The sequence below is a fragment of the Ambystoma mexicanum genome, chromosome 8, assembly GCF_040938575.1.
Source record: "Ambystoma mexicanum isolate Mex_15411 chromosome 8, UKY_AmexF1_1, whole genome shotgun sequence".
In the NCBI taxonomy this organism is placed as follows: Eukaryota; Metazoa; Chordata; class Amphibia; order Caudata; family Ambystomatidae; genus Ambystoma; species Ambystoma mexicanum.
In genome coordinates, this window is record NC_090929.1 from 738558435 (window position 1) to 738572382 (window position 13948).

A 13948-nucleotide genomic window follows, 5' to 3' on the forward strand; every position below is an offset into this window, starting at 1 on the left:
ATTTCTGGTGGATTGTTTTATGTTTTTCGTGGTACAACACTGTACATGCTTGCATATGTCCATGTATTTATTTGAATTTGTGTAAAAAACGTTTTGGGGTACATTTCGTATGGATGGTATGTTAGATGTTTTCATGTTGTGTGGTGCTGGCGATGTATGCAGCAAATACATGTCCACGATTATTTTTTACATGTATGTAGGGCTATTTTGGTTATAAAACCAATTAGCAGTGACATGCAACTCTAGTTGACATTTGACTGGGGTATTTTTGTGTTTTGTGAAAACTTAGATGGTGCCACTGTCTGGGGAATCTGACAAAATCCGCTAAGAAACCGAGATCCAGGATGGATCTAGTAAGAAGCTGGAAAGAGGCTGCACCCAGGTGAGGAGCCGCGGTCCGAGAAAAGACCAGTCACAAGCAAAACTGTATTGAGCAAAGCCAGATTCTACACCCCTTTCAGGCTTGGTTTTGCCCAAAAGGATCACGATCCAAGCAGCCCTTATAGTACTAGAAGATGTTAGGATGTACCTAGATAATGGGGGCAACCTTTTTTGATTCTTCTGCATTTATCTGCAGCCTTCGGGACGGTAAACACCAGATTACTTCTAAGGAGACAAGTAGATATTGGTGGACCTACTTTATCGTGGTGCCATTTTCACGCCTGACTACACTCCAAGCAGTAACTATATGCCCCCTTGCCCCTTATGCCTGCACAACATTACACGTGTGGTGTTCCACAATGTTCTTTTCCCTCTACTGGTCTAGTCAGGGTTTTTATAACTATGCTGAGGACACGAAGATTTTCTTTCGACTCCAGTGCCCCAATGAAAGGTGCCAGGACCCCAGAAGGAGTGCTTTTAACATATAGGATGCACCCAGTTTATAAAAATGAAATCCCTGCAGAAAAGAGCTTATGCGATTCAGTAGCTTGACAAATCAATGGACCCCAGAATACTGGCTTGATACAATGAGTTCTCCCTCTCTGCAGCTTGTCTTCTTCAGCCCAGATCATGAAAGGAGTTAACATGTTCTGCCACCTTTCAAAGCCAATAAGGCATCGTTTCCAATCAGTACGCACGATGCAGCTTGGTAGAGCAGCTCAGCGGCAACGTGCTCGCCTTAGAAATGAGACTGCGCGGAGCAACACAGGTGCGGAGCAACACAGGTTCGATGCCCGCGTCCGCACTTTAACAGCTGTGAGGGCACTGGTTATGTCCAGGTTGGAATATGCCTACAGCATTTGTTTAGGACTTCCCAAATATGAGCGTTTGGATTGCAAAGTGTTTTATCCACAGCAACACATCTATTGTTAAGTAATCCCAGCTAAATCGCTAGCACTAACTCATAAAACTCTGACTGGCTCCCAACACAGAAGCAGATTTATTTCAAACAGGTTCCGGGTCAAATATGAAAAAGTGCTAATTGTCTGGAAGGAACTGCAAACATTAGCCCTTAGGTGACGTTAGGCTCCCACCATGCAATTTTCATCATTTACAAAGTGAAGTGGAAAACAGAAGTGTAATGTAGTCAAAATTGCCTTTATGCCTTTTTTTGCACCCCGCTTTGCAAATAGTATAGATACCGCCAGCCATTTACGCATGGCCATTGGCATTCACAATAGATTCCTATGGACTCTGCCGGATTTTAGCAAGTGCAAAAGCCAGGTGGTGTCCAAGGGAATCAATCCATTGGTTTAATGCGAGCACATAAATCACATGCTGGTATAAAACCATGAGGCCTTTGATGACTGAGCAGGACTGCACAATGAAACAATTTATAGCATCCTGTGGACGGTCTCTTCTTCTAAATGGTTAAAAATCCACCCCAGTGTAAAAGTAAGGTGCATACCACTTATTCCTTGCTTTTATGCCTCAGTTTTACGCCTCACTTTTACATGTGGGAGTCCTAGAAAATTACTCTATGTGTTATTCACATATTTCTACACAGCCTTTCCCACCTTGCTTAAGGAAAATGCATATGGCTCAGAATGTCAGGAGCAGCAGCCTATTTTTCTTTATTTTTGGAAATCCCTAGGGTCAAACAATGGAGCAGTAAGGCAAATGACCTGAGATCCGTCCTCTTTCACCTGGCACTCCAGAACAAACTGAAAACATTTATTTACACCAACTGCTTCTAATTGTTATGACTATTTACCAACACGTCCGTTATGATTCGCAAACTAGTGGCAAGACGGCGGAATAGGCTGTAATAAAGTCTCTTATTAGTCACACGGGACACACAGACCAGCTCTGGAGACTGATGTTGCTCCAGGTATACGTTATTGGTACAGTATATACAGTTCCAGTTACTCTCAGGTATATACAGTAGTCTGGATGACAGGACAAGGACAGGGATAGGTAGTACAGTACACATGAAAGAGGAGAAGACCCACCGGCCATCCACTCACTCCAGCTCAGGCCCCCAACTGACTCACTCAGAACATTCATACACTGATGCACTCAACATTCTCCTGGCTGCATCAGACATCACATTCTATTGGCAATCACTCCAGGCCAGTGACAATGTACAAGACTATATATAACATAGGCGAGCGGTGGACTCTATGAATATCACTTTACATGCCATAACATAACAATCTTCCCCAAAACCACCCATGATCAGGAAACCACTACTGCACACACCTTCATAAGCTAATATATGAAGTCAGCTGTCACAACCAAAAACATAAAAAACACTGGGATGGCTGTACGTCATGCAGTGGCCTGGTATTGCAGATTTATGAAAGTGCAACATTTTACTAGGCATGATGCTTAGTACTATTTCTGATGGCTCTTGCGAACTACCCCTACTTCAGCCTTCAGCCACCCTAATGTCGCCTTTTGAACACTGACTGGTAGGAAAATGCTATTACTGTAGCATATGGTGTACCGAAAACAGGAACAGATGTTGATGAACATCTCTAATGCTCATGAATATGTTAAAAGAAATCGTCAAAAACACACATTTGCCTGTACTCAATGAAACCTGGTGAAGTTTGTGGTCAGTATGGATACATACTATGACATCAAGAGCTGAAAACAATAATGGGAAGTGGTTCACTGAATATATCTGGCTAACTTCCACAGGAACCACTCTATGGAGCTTAAGTTTCTACTTTCTACTAATGCTCATGAATATGTTAAAAGAAATCGTCAAAAACACACATTTGCCTGTACTCAATGAAACCTGGTGAAGTTTGTGGTCAGTATGGAAACAGACTATGCCATCAAGAGCTGAAAACAAGAATGGGAAGTGGTGCACTGAGTATATCTGGCTAACTTCCACAGGAACCACTCTATGGAGCTTAAGTTTCTACTTTCTACTAATGCTCATGAATATGTTAAAAGAAATCGTCAAAAACACACATTTGCCTGTACTCAATGAAACCTGGTGAAGTTTGTGGTCAGTATGGAAACAGACTATGCCATCAAGAGCTGAAAACAAGAATGGGAAGTGGTGCACTGAGTATATCTGGCTAACTTCCACAGGAACCACTCTATGGAGCTTAAGTTTCTACTTTCTACTAATGCTCATGAATATGTTAAAAGAAATCGTCAAAAACACACATTTGCCTGTACTCAATGAAACCTGGTGAAGTTTGGGGTCAGTATGGATACATACTATGCCATCAAGAGCTGAAAACAAGAATGGGAAGTTGTGCACTGAGTATATCTGGCTAACTTCCACAGGAACCACTCTATGGAGCTAACGTTTCTACTTTCTACTAATGCTCATGAAAATGTTAAAAGAAATCGTCAAAAACACACATTTTCCTGTACTCAATGAAACCTGGTGAAGTTTGTGGTCAGTATGGATACATACAATGCCATCAAGAGCTGAAAACAAGAATGGAAAGTGGTTCACTGAGTATATCTGGCTAACTTCCACAGGAACCACTCTATGGAGCTTAAGTTTCTACTTTCCTGGAAAGGAGCCTTTGAAAATATAGACACCATATCCTTGGTTGCCTATAAAATTAAAATAAAAAATGCGATCAGACCAAAAAAAACCTGGGTGCGTATCTAGCTGCTGAAGACCTGTCGCTCATGGCCAATTCTCAGACAACTAGAAGGATCATCTGAACGTAGAATTGAGCTGACCTCTGAATTATATGGGAACCGGTGTTAGAAGTGTAAGTAAGAATCTTTAGATGGAAGGATACATGCTTGGATTGCAATTTTTAAATGTTGCTCTTAAAATATATGCATGCATTTATTAGTAAAATGGAAAGTAGGAAGCACAAATATCTTCAGTATCCCATGCCTGATCCACTTCTCTAATAGCAGATGAACATCAGAAATGATTTCCAGCATGGCAAGTAAAAGCTGGGTAGGAAGGGTAGTTGTTTAGTTTCAAACTTATTCTAAGGATGATTTTGTCTTTTTGAATCAAACAACCAACGGTAATTGTTATGCTTATATAGAGAGTATTTTATTCTTGTGCTAGAATAGTCATTCATATTTGCTTTTCTACGTCTGGATATTTTGGTGCATTGTAAGTGAAACAAAAGCCGCCAGGTTGCATTTTCTCTTCTGTAGACAAGTTGTAGGTATTTTGGTGGAATATCGGGGGGAGCTCTCCCAGCACTTAATGTTAGGGGACCACCTTTAATTTCTTGATTTGTTTTGAAGAAAGCAGAATATACAGATTGAAAAATGTGTTTCTTTTTCTTGTCCCAGATTGAGGGGTCGGATTGTTGTTATGGGGGAGTATTAGGTCAGGGTTATATCTCCGGAAAATACATCAAAGACTAGAAATAGTAATATATTCCATAGATAGAAGTCATTACAATAGGCATACCAAGCATTGCCTCGGAAATTGGATGAATGACTGCAATATTGATGTACCTGAGAATTTGCTAGCAATAACTGGCAACCGATGTGACTTCCTCAGCAAATCATGACAATAATCAGCAAAAGAAGTGCGTACCTGGACATCGGATGGCAATACCTGAAGAGTTGTGTCATTGCCTTGACATGTGATGACACTAACTGGAATATGGAATGAGTACCTGGGAATATCATGCTGATGCCTGCCAAATGGAATGAATAACATACCTGGGCAATTGTTGGAAAAACCCTGGGTAATAACATGAGTAGCTTACCATTTCATGGAAGTACCTAGCAAATGATGTGACTTCCTGACAAAGGATTGTTAAAAATATGTGGCAAATGTGGTGAGTATCTCCAGGGGATGAACATGTCTCCACCCAGGAAGGTGTTGCAAGCTAAGCAAACACTGAACACTGATCGCTTGCAAGTGCCATGTGGGGCAAGACATTACTATGCTAAGCTTCAGTCAAACAGCAGGAACCATATTTTATGAGGCCATTCCTTGTTTAGACAAATACATCTGACAAAGTGGCAGGCCCATCCCTGCACATAATAAGAAGGCTAGAAAACACACAGTAGCATTCACAATATGACAGTTTCAGCCTATAAGTGGAAGCGGCCTCCTATAGAAAAGAATGACTCGCTTCTGTGTGGGCATCAGTGTGCTTTATATCCTACCTCGTTGGGCCGTTAAACCCTAAATGGACTATAAAACACTTACCTTCACTTCCTGACTCGTTCCATGGAGACGAGGATCTGGATTCCCTACGACCCCCAAGCCGTACAGTCACATTGGCTAGAACACATTCTCACTCACTCGAACTTTGGAAAACCCAGGAAGGAGCGGTGGTGACGGAATATGTCTGTCACTGTGTCTCTGCATATGGACACCCACACACACCTCCATGTTAATAATGTTAGGCTGTAACCATAGTTTGTTGGTACTAAGATCAATTCAATGGAAAGCGTTGACCTAAAAAAAGGTTCAAAGCTATCGCATTCCAAGAAGGATTGATGTTTATTTTGATAATGATACTTTTTATTGAACCAACAGAATAAGTACACATATGCAAGAAGAGATCACCACACAGGACTAAATATGTCCATTTGGTCAGATATAACACATTGTATATGATAAATGTTAGAGTGAAACCAAAAGATCATGGAACCTGAAATGTAAAATTGAAATGCCCAAAAGTCTGATCCCCATAACATTATACTCTGACTCAGCCCTGGTAGCTTTTGTTTTCACATGGAACAAGAGTTGCTCATTAGAGGTTTTAAGTGCCTTTGGGGAATGCCTGCAAAAGAGTACATAATATTGGAAAGCATACCATTGTTTCAGGGGAGAGGTGCTTCTGAGGCTCAAGGTAATGGCAAGCATTGTTAACTCAGAACAGAAGATTGAAACTTTCACTGAGGACAGTACAATGTGAAGCAATGGAGGCACATAAGAATGGATTCTTAAATGTCTTGTGTGTTGGATAGGCGAACTGGGTTAAAACCATATTAGAAAAGTGAGAACAATGATCTTCATTCACTCCTTTAAGTCCAGAAAGTTGCTTGAAGCATTTCATGTTTCTCCAAATAGACTGTCGCCTTTTATGCTTGAGATGACATTTTGTTTGTGAGTAATTTAAAGCCTAAACAGTTGAATACAACAATAGACCCACAATCAGGCTGGATGGTCTTCAGATGTGCTGCGGGTGATTTTAGTTCTTAAATTGCAACACTGTTCGGAATACGGTCCGGGGAAAAGTAATAATATGGAAGTTTCTTGTTCTTGTTCCTTTCTCGAATAAAAGTGGAGATTTCATCAAGATTCTTCCGGAATTTCGCCATGGCGACCTTCATGGGCTTCTCCACAAAGTGTTCATCAGGATACATGCCAAGAAACACCTGCGACACAAACAGGACAGAATTTAAGGAGTCCATACCTCCATTAACAGTGACGCCATGCTTGAATACATGTGCAAAAGCAGCTGGGCATATACATGTTCAATTGTTCATCGTGTTTCTCTGTGGTTTGTTAAATGTAACAAGGGGTGAAAGGGGATGATCTGTATAATTTCATGGCAATGGATTATTTGTTTCATCACTTACTGTGTCATTCTCCATTGACAGATGTGTGGTAATAATATGCAACAGTACGTCCCGCCTTTACCCCTGCATCTGCCAATTCTCCTGCATCCAGTGGGGCACACATTCAGTGTGCGAACTGTGGTGATTTGGTGGAACTCCCCAACACTCCCCTGTGAAGGGAGTGAGATGAGGAGATGGGGTTGACTCGGCTGCTACCCGGTGTGCCCACAATGGGGTGGATGAGGAGAGATCCCATTGGCTTGTTGTAACTTAGATAAAAGAACAGCCTTGTGCAGTCTCAAACCCAGGAACTCAATTTTCCATGACAGGCCAGAAAGGAGCAGAAATCCCAGCGGACCACAATAATAAACAAACCGTGGGGTGTTCACAAACCATGTACTCCAGAGCCCATACCACAGGAAAAGGTGCACCCAGTAGACGAGACCGCAGACCTGTGCAGTGCTGCAATGCTCAAACGGGGGAATTCCATGGTGGGGCCACACACTGTATATGCTTACGAAACCTCACAGTTCCTTTTAAAACCTACTAATAACCATTACCCCATAAACCAATCACTTCATTTAAGTAATAATCACATAAGAAGGGAAATCAAGACTCTTTCCCTTGGGGGAAAGCCAATCAGATTCAGCCTTTACGAAATACCTCACAGCCTCATGGGTACAAAAGGGGTTGGGAAAGTTAATTTAGTGGCTTGGACCTTTGGGAAGCAGATATCCAGGGGTAAGGGGTGCTATTGGGAACCCTGAAAGCCTAGGTTCAGTAGAGACCTGTTGTGACTCCTGTAAGCCAAGATTTAGGAGGGACCTGCTGTGTATTCTGAGAAACCCAAGCTTGAGGGAGGACATAAGATGAATCCTGAGAAACGTAAGGTCTAAGAGACAGCTAACGTGAACAACGAGGAACCCAAGATCTAGGAAAGACTTCTTATCGCCCTTGAAGACCTGAGACCGGAGAGAGGCCGAGGAGTAAACATTGCAAAGCCCCCGAGAGAGGCCTAGGAAGACACAGCTGTGACATAGAACACCTGGGAGAGGTCATAAAACAGTGAAAGCAAAGAGGTTGAAGGCACTTCGAGGCTGTGAGTAACCCCCTTGAAGGAGCATTCCCAAGCACAGTTGTTTGTTTTGGTTTTGATTAGTTTACAGCTGGATGTTTGTAGGTTATGATTATTGTGTTAACCAAACGTTGAAACATTTTGTGTTGAGGTGTAGTGTGTACTCCAGAGGCTAAGGACTCCTAAGGCCTGGTTAGAAAACTATCTTTTGGTCATACAATTTGAACATTCGCTTTGCAATATAGGGTGTCCCCAGGAGAGTAAAGAACATATAAGAATAGGAGTTGATATTTAGATGTGTTGAACATCGGTAACAGACCTCACTTTGTGATGTCCCATGCAGTCAGATCTTACTACAGATATTACCTTGTCATTTAGAACCTGAAGACATTTGGGCCAACCATTCCCTGTAGAACCTGCAATAAAAAGACATGCTGGAACTATACCTCATTGCCAAGTGTCACTACTCGACCTTACTAAGCCGCATGGCCATGGGATCACTGTGGATTTGTGGGAACACCTTATATGTATCTGTTGACAGTTATGATGAATATGCTGACAGAGAAAGCACCATTAATATGTAGGGTGCAAAAGGATAAACTGAACTACTCCATGCCCATCGGAGACCCATAGAAATAAAATTGTGGTGTACTATTGGTTATTCTACCTCATGGTTCTCGACGTTCATATCTTGAGAGCTGCAACCAGATCAGATTGTTTGAATGAATTCTGTGTGAATATCATCTATTTACACTTAAATTATTTATATGTATTTTGTACGGACAATATGGAGTGGATTTAGCTCATGGGGACTATACTTGGAGAAAGCTGTTCTAGAGGATTTGGGTTTACAATGGTGCATATGTGACTGGGTTGATTTCAAAACAAGACATATTGACATTTCTTCACCTAGCCTTACCCGTGCTCCAGGAATCACACTTAGAATGAAGTACGTTGGTATTCAATGCACCCATGCAATGATCATTGGGATATATCCTCATTCAGGACTCCTTCATGAGGGGTCCTGACTAACACTGATCTTAATGCACTAAGTGCAAAATTTGAGGAGAATCCAGCAGATATAGTAGAGGTTGGGCTGTTTTTTTTTTAGAATGTTCCTGGGGCCAAACACATTCTATTTATTTGACTCATGTTAAATAGAGGATTATTTTGCAGGCCTGCATTGTAACACAAACATATTATATGTGTTGATATTGAATAAGCAAATATCAGATGGTAATAGATAAGTGTGGCATGGCCTGAGACCTAGCCTTGCCAAAGGGAGGAGGGAGGAATCCATGACCAGCCCTTGTTTTGAATGCTGGTTCAGCAACAGGGCCCAACATCCTGACCCTTCTTTCCTGTGCTAGCATGCTAGTTTGCAGATACTTATCTCCAGCCTTGCTTCTAAGTACACAAGCTTGCCAGTGTTTTCTATTGATTCCAGATACTGCCACCTACCCGAGAAAGACAGGATGCAGCAGTGCACTGCTACAGTGCAGGACCCCACAGGACCGTATGAATCAGCAGGAAACCACACCCCATAAAGCAGTGATCCCCTTGCCCCTGCCAGAAACTAAGTGGGGGTCAAGGACTATTCCCCAAACTTACGAAGATGGTCCTGGGGAGTGAACCACTAACTATGAACTGTGACATTGAAACACCACCATGCCCACTAAACGGCAAGCCCACGTGGAGAAAGTGGGAGGCAGAGCCCCCTTTTGAAGACTTCCCTATGCCCAGACACATCACAGGATGGAGAGACAGTACAGCAGTGACCAGGGAGATTGGTCCAATAAGTACAGAAGAAGGGATATTTAAGCAAGGGACAGGAAACAGGATGAGTGGGATTTTGGGATGAGGTCAGCAGTGAAGGTGGAGGTTACCAAGAGACCAGCAGGAGGAAGGAGAGAGCAGAGGCTCGTGGAGGAGTTTTGTGCAGCAGGCGATGTATTGTTTCAGAAGTGAAAGCGATTCTGCACTGTGAGTATGTGTGTTTGCGTGGCAGGTGAATAGAAGTTAGTGTATGTGAATTGAAGGAGGATGTTTGTGTAGAGGAGTGGGAGGATGAGAGTAGAAGTGATGGGAGGAAGAGAGTAGTATTGGGGAAAGGCTGAAAGTAGCATTGGTGGGAGGAGTAGAAAAGTAGCAGGAGTGGAGGAGAATAGTGAGGAGGAGACAGGAGTAAAAAAAGTAGAGTGGGCGGAATGATGACATCAAACTGTGGAGGCAAGGGAAGTGTGAAACATCTGAGGGATGGAATACTGAATTGAAGAATCAGCTCGAGGCGATTGATAGTAAATATAGAGAAGAAGAGGTGAGTACCGAAGTAGCCTGAAGACCATAGAATGAGTGCAAGGCATTAGACAAACTTCCTTCAGAACACTAATCTTTGGCTAGAGAAGGGAAATCTAATATGTCCCTGAGGGAGTTTAGATAGCTTGCATTTAGGGAGTCATCATTAGCAAAAGCCAGGAATTAGACAGTAGAGGTTATCATTCGATAACACTAACCATGGGCGAGAGTGGAGTGAGGTGAGAGTGTTTTGCTGTACGGAATTCATAGAAGTCTGTTTACTGTGCCAATCGACCTACTGGAGATGTGCCTGGAGGCGTGCCTTAATTTACTAAGCCTCTACCCCGAGCGGAGTGAGAGCGGAGCGAGAGTGTTTTGCCGTCTTGTCCCCCTGCATGGCGTTCGTAGCAGTCTGTTTACTGTGCCTATGCCCCAGGCCCCGGGCCGTACAAAGTACGGCGCGATGGAGGGCCTGGGGGGTTAGGAGCGGGGTGGGGGAAAACGGCGCGAAAGCCAAGGGGAGGGGCAGTCAGGTGGCGCCCCCACCCCAGAGTTGCCAGGAAATGACACACAACGCCAGGTAAAAGGTGTGAGGGGAAAACAACAGGGGTGTCGGGGGAAGTCCGGCCTCCCAAGGGAAGAACAAAGGGGCCTGGGAGTATAAGAAAGTCCCCAAAAGAAGGAGGAAGCACAAACCAGGTAAGGAGCTCACCTCATTCGGGTAAGCTCCTAGGGCCCGGAAAAGGGGGAAAAGAAACATTTTTCTTTTTCCATATCGTGTCAAGCGGGCAAACTTGCGTTAGCTCTACAGGAGAAACACCTACCTTGGAGAGATCGCTGGAGCCTGTGAGGAGAGGACCGCCGGAAGCTGGAGGACCATCATGGAAGGATCGCCGTCCGTCGCAGGGCACAGGGTCGTGAGCCGGGGGACTGCCGTGAAAAGACCAACCAGCCATACAGGATTGCAGCACGACAGACAGCTGCGTCGGGAAGCTGCGCCAGGAAGCCGAGGGGAGGTCAGCCACGAGGGAGCCACCAGCTGTGCAGAAAATTCACTGGTGGAGCCTGGAGGAGCAGCGGAGCCGTAGCGGGCGCCCAGGAGGAAGAGCAGGCGAGTGGCATCACACGGCAAGGAACAGGACATGCACACAAGATTTGCTGGGTGAGGGGCCAACCCGGAGGCGCTAAGCGAAGCCGCACAGGAAGATTAACTGGCGGCTCGGCAACAACAGGAAGGAGCAGAGAAAAAGGGGCGGGGCATAAGTATTCAGGGGAGCAGCAACGCTCGAGAAAGGCCCGGCTGGGGAAGATCAGTGAATTTTTAAAGGGACAAGCACGCAATCTCAGCAGGCCGGGCTGGAGAAGGGCAACAAGAACATTTTAAAGGGCCAGCGACTATTTGGACACGGTAGTGTCCAGGAAGAAAGTTTTAAAGGGACAGCAAATAATTATTTGCACTGCAACTGAAGCAGAAACAGATTGAGCCAAGAAGGGGCAAAATACACCAGGAAAGGAGCATACAGACAAGAAGCATGGCAGAGGAAAGAGCAAAAAGAGTGCAAGAATTCAGCGAATGGGCCAGAAAGGCAGAAAAGGAGTATTGGGCACAATGGGTCCTGGATATCATGCAAAAAGAGGAGAGGGCAAAGGAAATGTCGCCTTTACTAATTGATGAATCCAGCGACGCAGAAGAAGCAATACCACAAGGACAGAAGAGGGGGAGAGAAGAGCCAAGAAGGACCCAAGACCAGACGGAGGTGCCCAAGAAGAAGAAGAAGAAAGAAAACAATAAAGGTACCATGAAAAGTGATGACAAAATTGGGAGGAAAATTGTAAATATGTTGAAAACCTGCATCACGGGTCCGGGTAAGTCGCCCAGAACCAGTGTCAGGAGGGGTAAAAAGCATAAAAGGCACAGGGAGGAGCAAGGGGTCTCTTCAACTTAAACAGAGAGCAGCGAGGATGAAGAAAGGGACCACCTGCAGGCATGGGTGAAATGGAAAGGGGTACTGAGCAAGGAAAAGCGGAGGGGCGCTGGGCTAGAGGGAGCTGGGAAAGGCACAGGGGGGCAGAACCACTAGATGGCTCGGTCCCCACACTCAAAGGGGTACCAGGGGTACCCAGTCCACAAGGGGTCCCGCCGGGGTCCAGTCCCCAGGGGATTACACCCAGCCCACCCGTGGCACCCACAGGGCCCACACCATTACCAATGGCAGAGAACACCCCTCAGGGGGCGGTCCCACCAGGAGTAGCTACCACAGTCACAGCAGTCAAGGAGGGAGAGCCAGCCATGACAAAGTATGGCAGGCCAACAATGGGAAGGGATGCACAGGGCCGGCCCATGAAAGCAATGGCATGGTATATAAATGATAAGGTTAAGGAAAAAATCTGGAGAAAGGAGTTCATAGACATTTTTTCCCTATTAGAATGCCAAAAGAGGGGAATGAACGTATCCATAGAAGACATGAAAGAGGATGAGAAAGGCTTATTAAGGAGGGTGACAGTGGCAAAGAGTTTTGAAAACTGAATGGCAGCTTTCCAAATAATGTCCACTATTATTCTGCAGAAATATCCAGAGGACGGGTATCATTATTCACATATCAGCAGAGGGTGTTGAAAGTGTACAAAGCATTCAGGGGTGATGCATGGAAAGACTCCGACCACGAGTTTAGAAAAGAAATTGATTGCTTCCCAGATATAGGGTGGGATGAAGAAAATTTTAACCTGTACATATTCAATGTATTGAAAGGGAAATGGGACACCAGGGAGCAGAGTTCAGGAGGACAACAGAAAAGGCAATATTGGCAGAACAACTATAGAAGTGATTAGAGATATAATAACAGAAGATATGAAAACAGCTATGACAGATCAAGGGATCAGAGTTTTCGGAATAGGCAATACAGTTCACAGAGAAGTTGGCAGAGCAGCATACCACCAACGGCCCGGGGGGGCGGTAGGGGAAATACTTAATCACCAAGGGCAGAGTCTGCACAATGCAGGAATTTCGAAAATGGGGTAACATGCAGCTGTGGTAGGAAGTGCAAATTCAGTCACAAATGCGAGAAATGTAGGGGAGACCATAGCAGCGCCAAGTGCACCAGGGCGACATCAAACAGCAATAAAGGCAATGAGAAGCGGAACTAGGGGCTGGGGAGAGAAGGGGGCCACACCAGTTAAGATTGAAAAAATTGAAAAATGGCTCTGCGCATTCCCTGACAGAGAGGTGGACAATGTGATTAGAAAGGGTTTTCAGGAAGGTTTCAACATTCCTTTTGAAGGGCAAGGGTCGCAGACCATTCCAAACAATTTGAAGTCAGCTATAGAAAACAGAGAGATGGTAAGCCAAAAAATCAAGAAGGAAGTGGAACTGGGTAGAATTGGGGGGCCCTACACATCCCTGCCATTCAGAGAATACATATGCTCACTATTGGGGCTAGTCCCAAAGAAGGAAAAAGGGGAATTCAGACTTATTCACCAACTCTCATACCCCCCCGGGGGCAATCGGTAAACGATGGCATCCCACAAAGGGAAGCAACAGTAACTTACTCAGACTTCCAAGAAGCAGTAGAGGTAGTCAGGAAGGCAGGCAAAGGGGCATGGATGGCAAAAGCGGGTATAAAATCAGCTTTCAGACTGTTACCTGTCAACAAGGAGTCACAGAAA

At 44.5% G+C, this 13948-nt stretch overlaps 1 protein-coding gene across 1 annotated transcript in view; it reads right to left on the bottom strand.

The window, feature by feature from the left end:
* Positions 1–5832: 5832 nt before the first annotated feature.
* The window catches only part of ALOX5 (arachidonate 5-lipoxygenase), an 846300-nt gene continuing 838184 nt past the window's right edge, over positions 5833–13948 (bottom strand). The window contains exon 14 of the mRNA XM_069610558.1: positions 5833–6732. Coding sequence (XP_069466659.1) covers positions 6553–6732 — 180 coding nt within the window. The 3' untranslated portion in view covers positions 5833–6552. The remainder of the gene's footprint in view (positions 6733–13948) is intronic.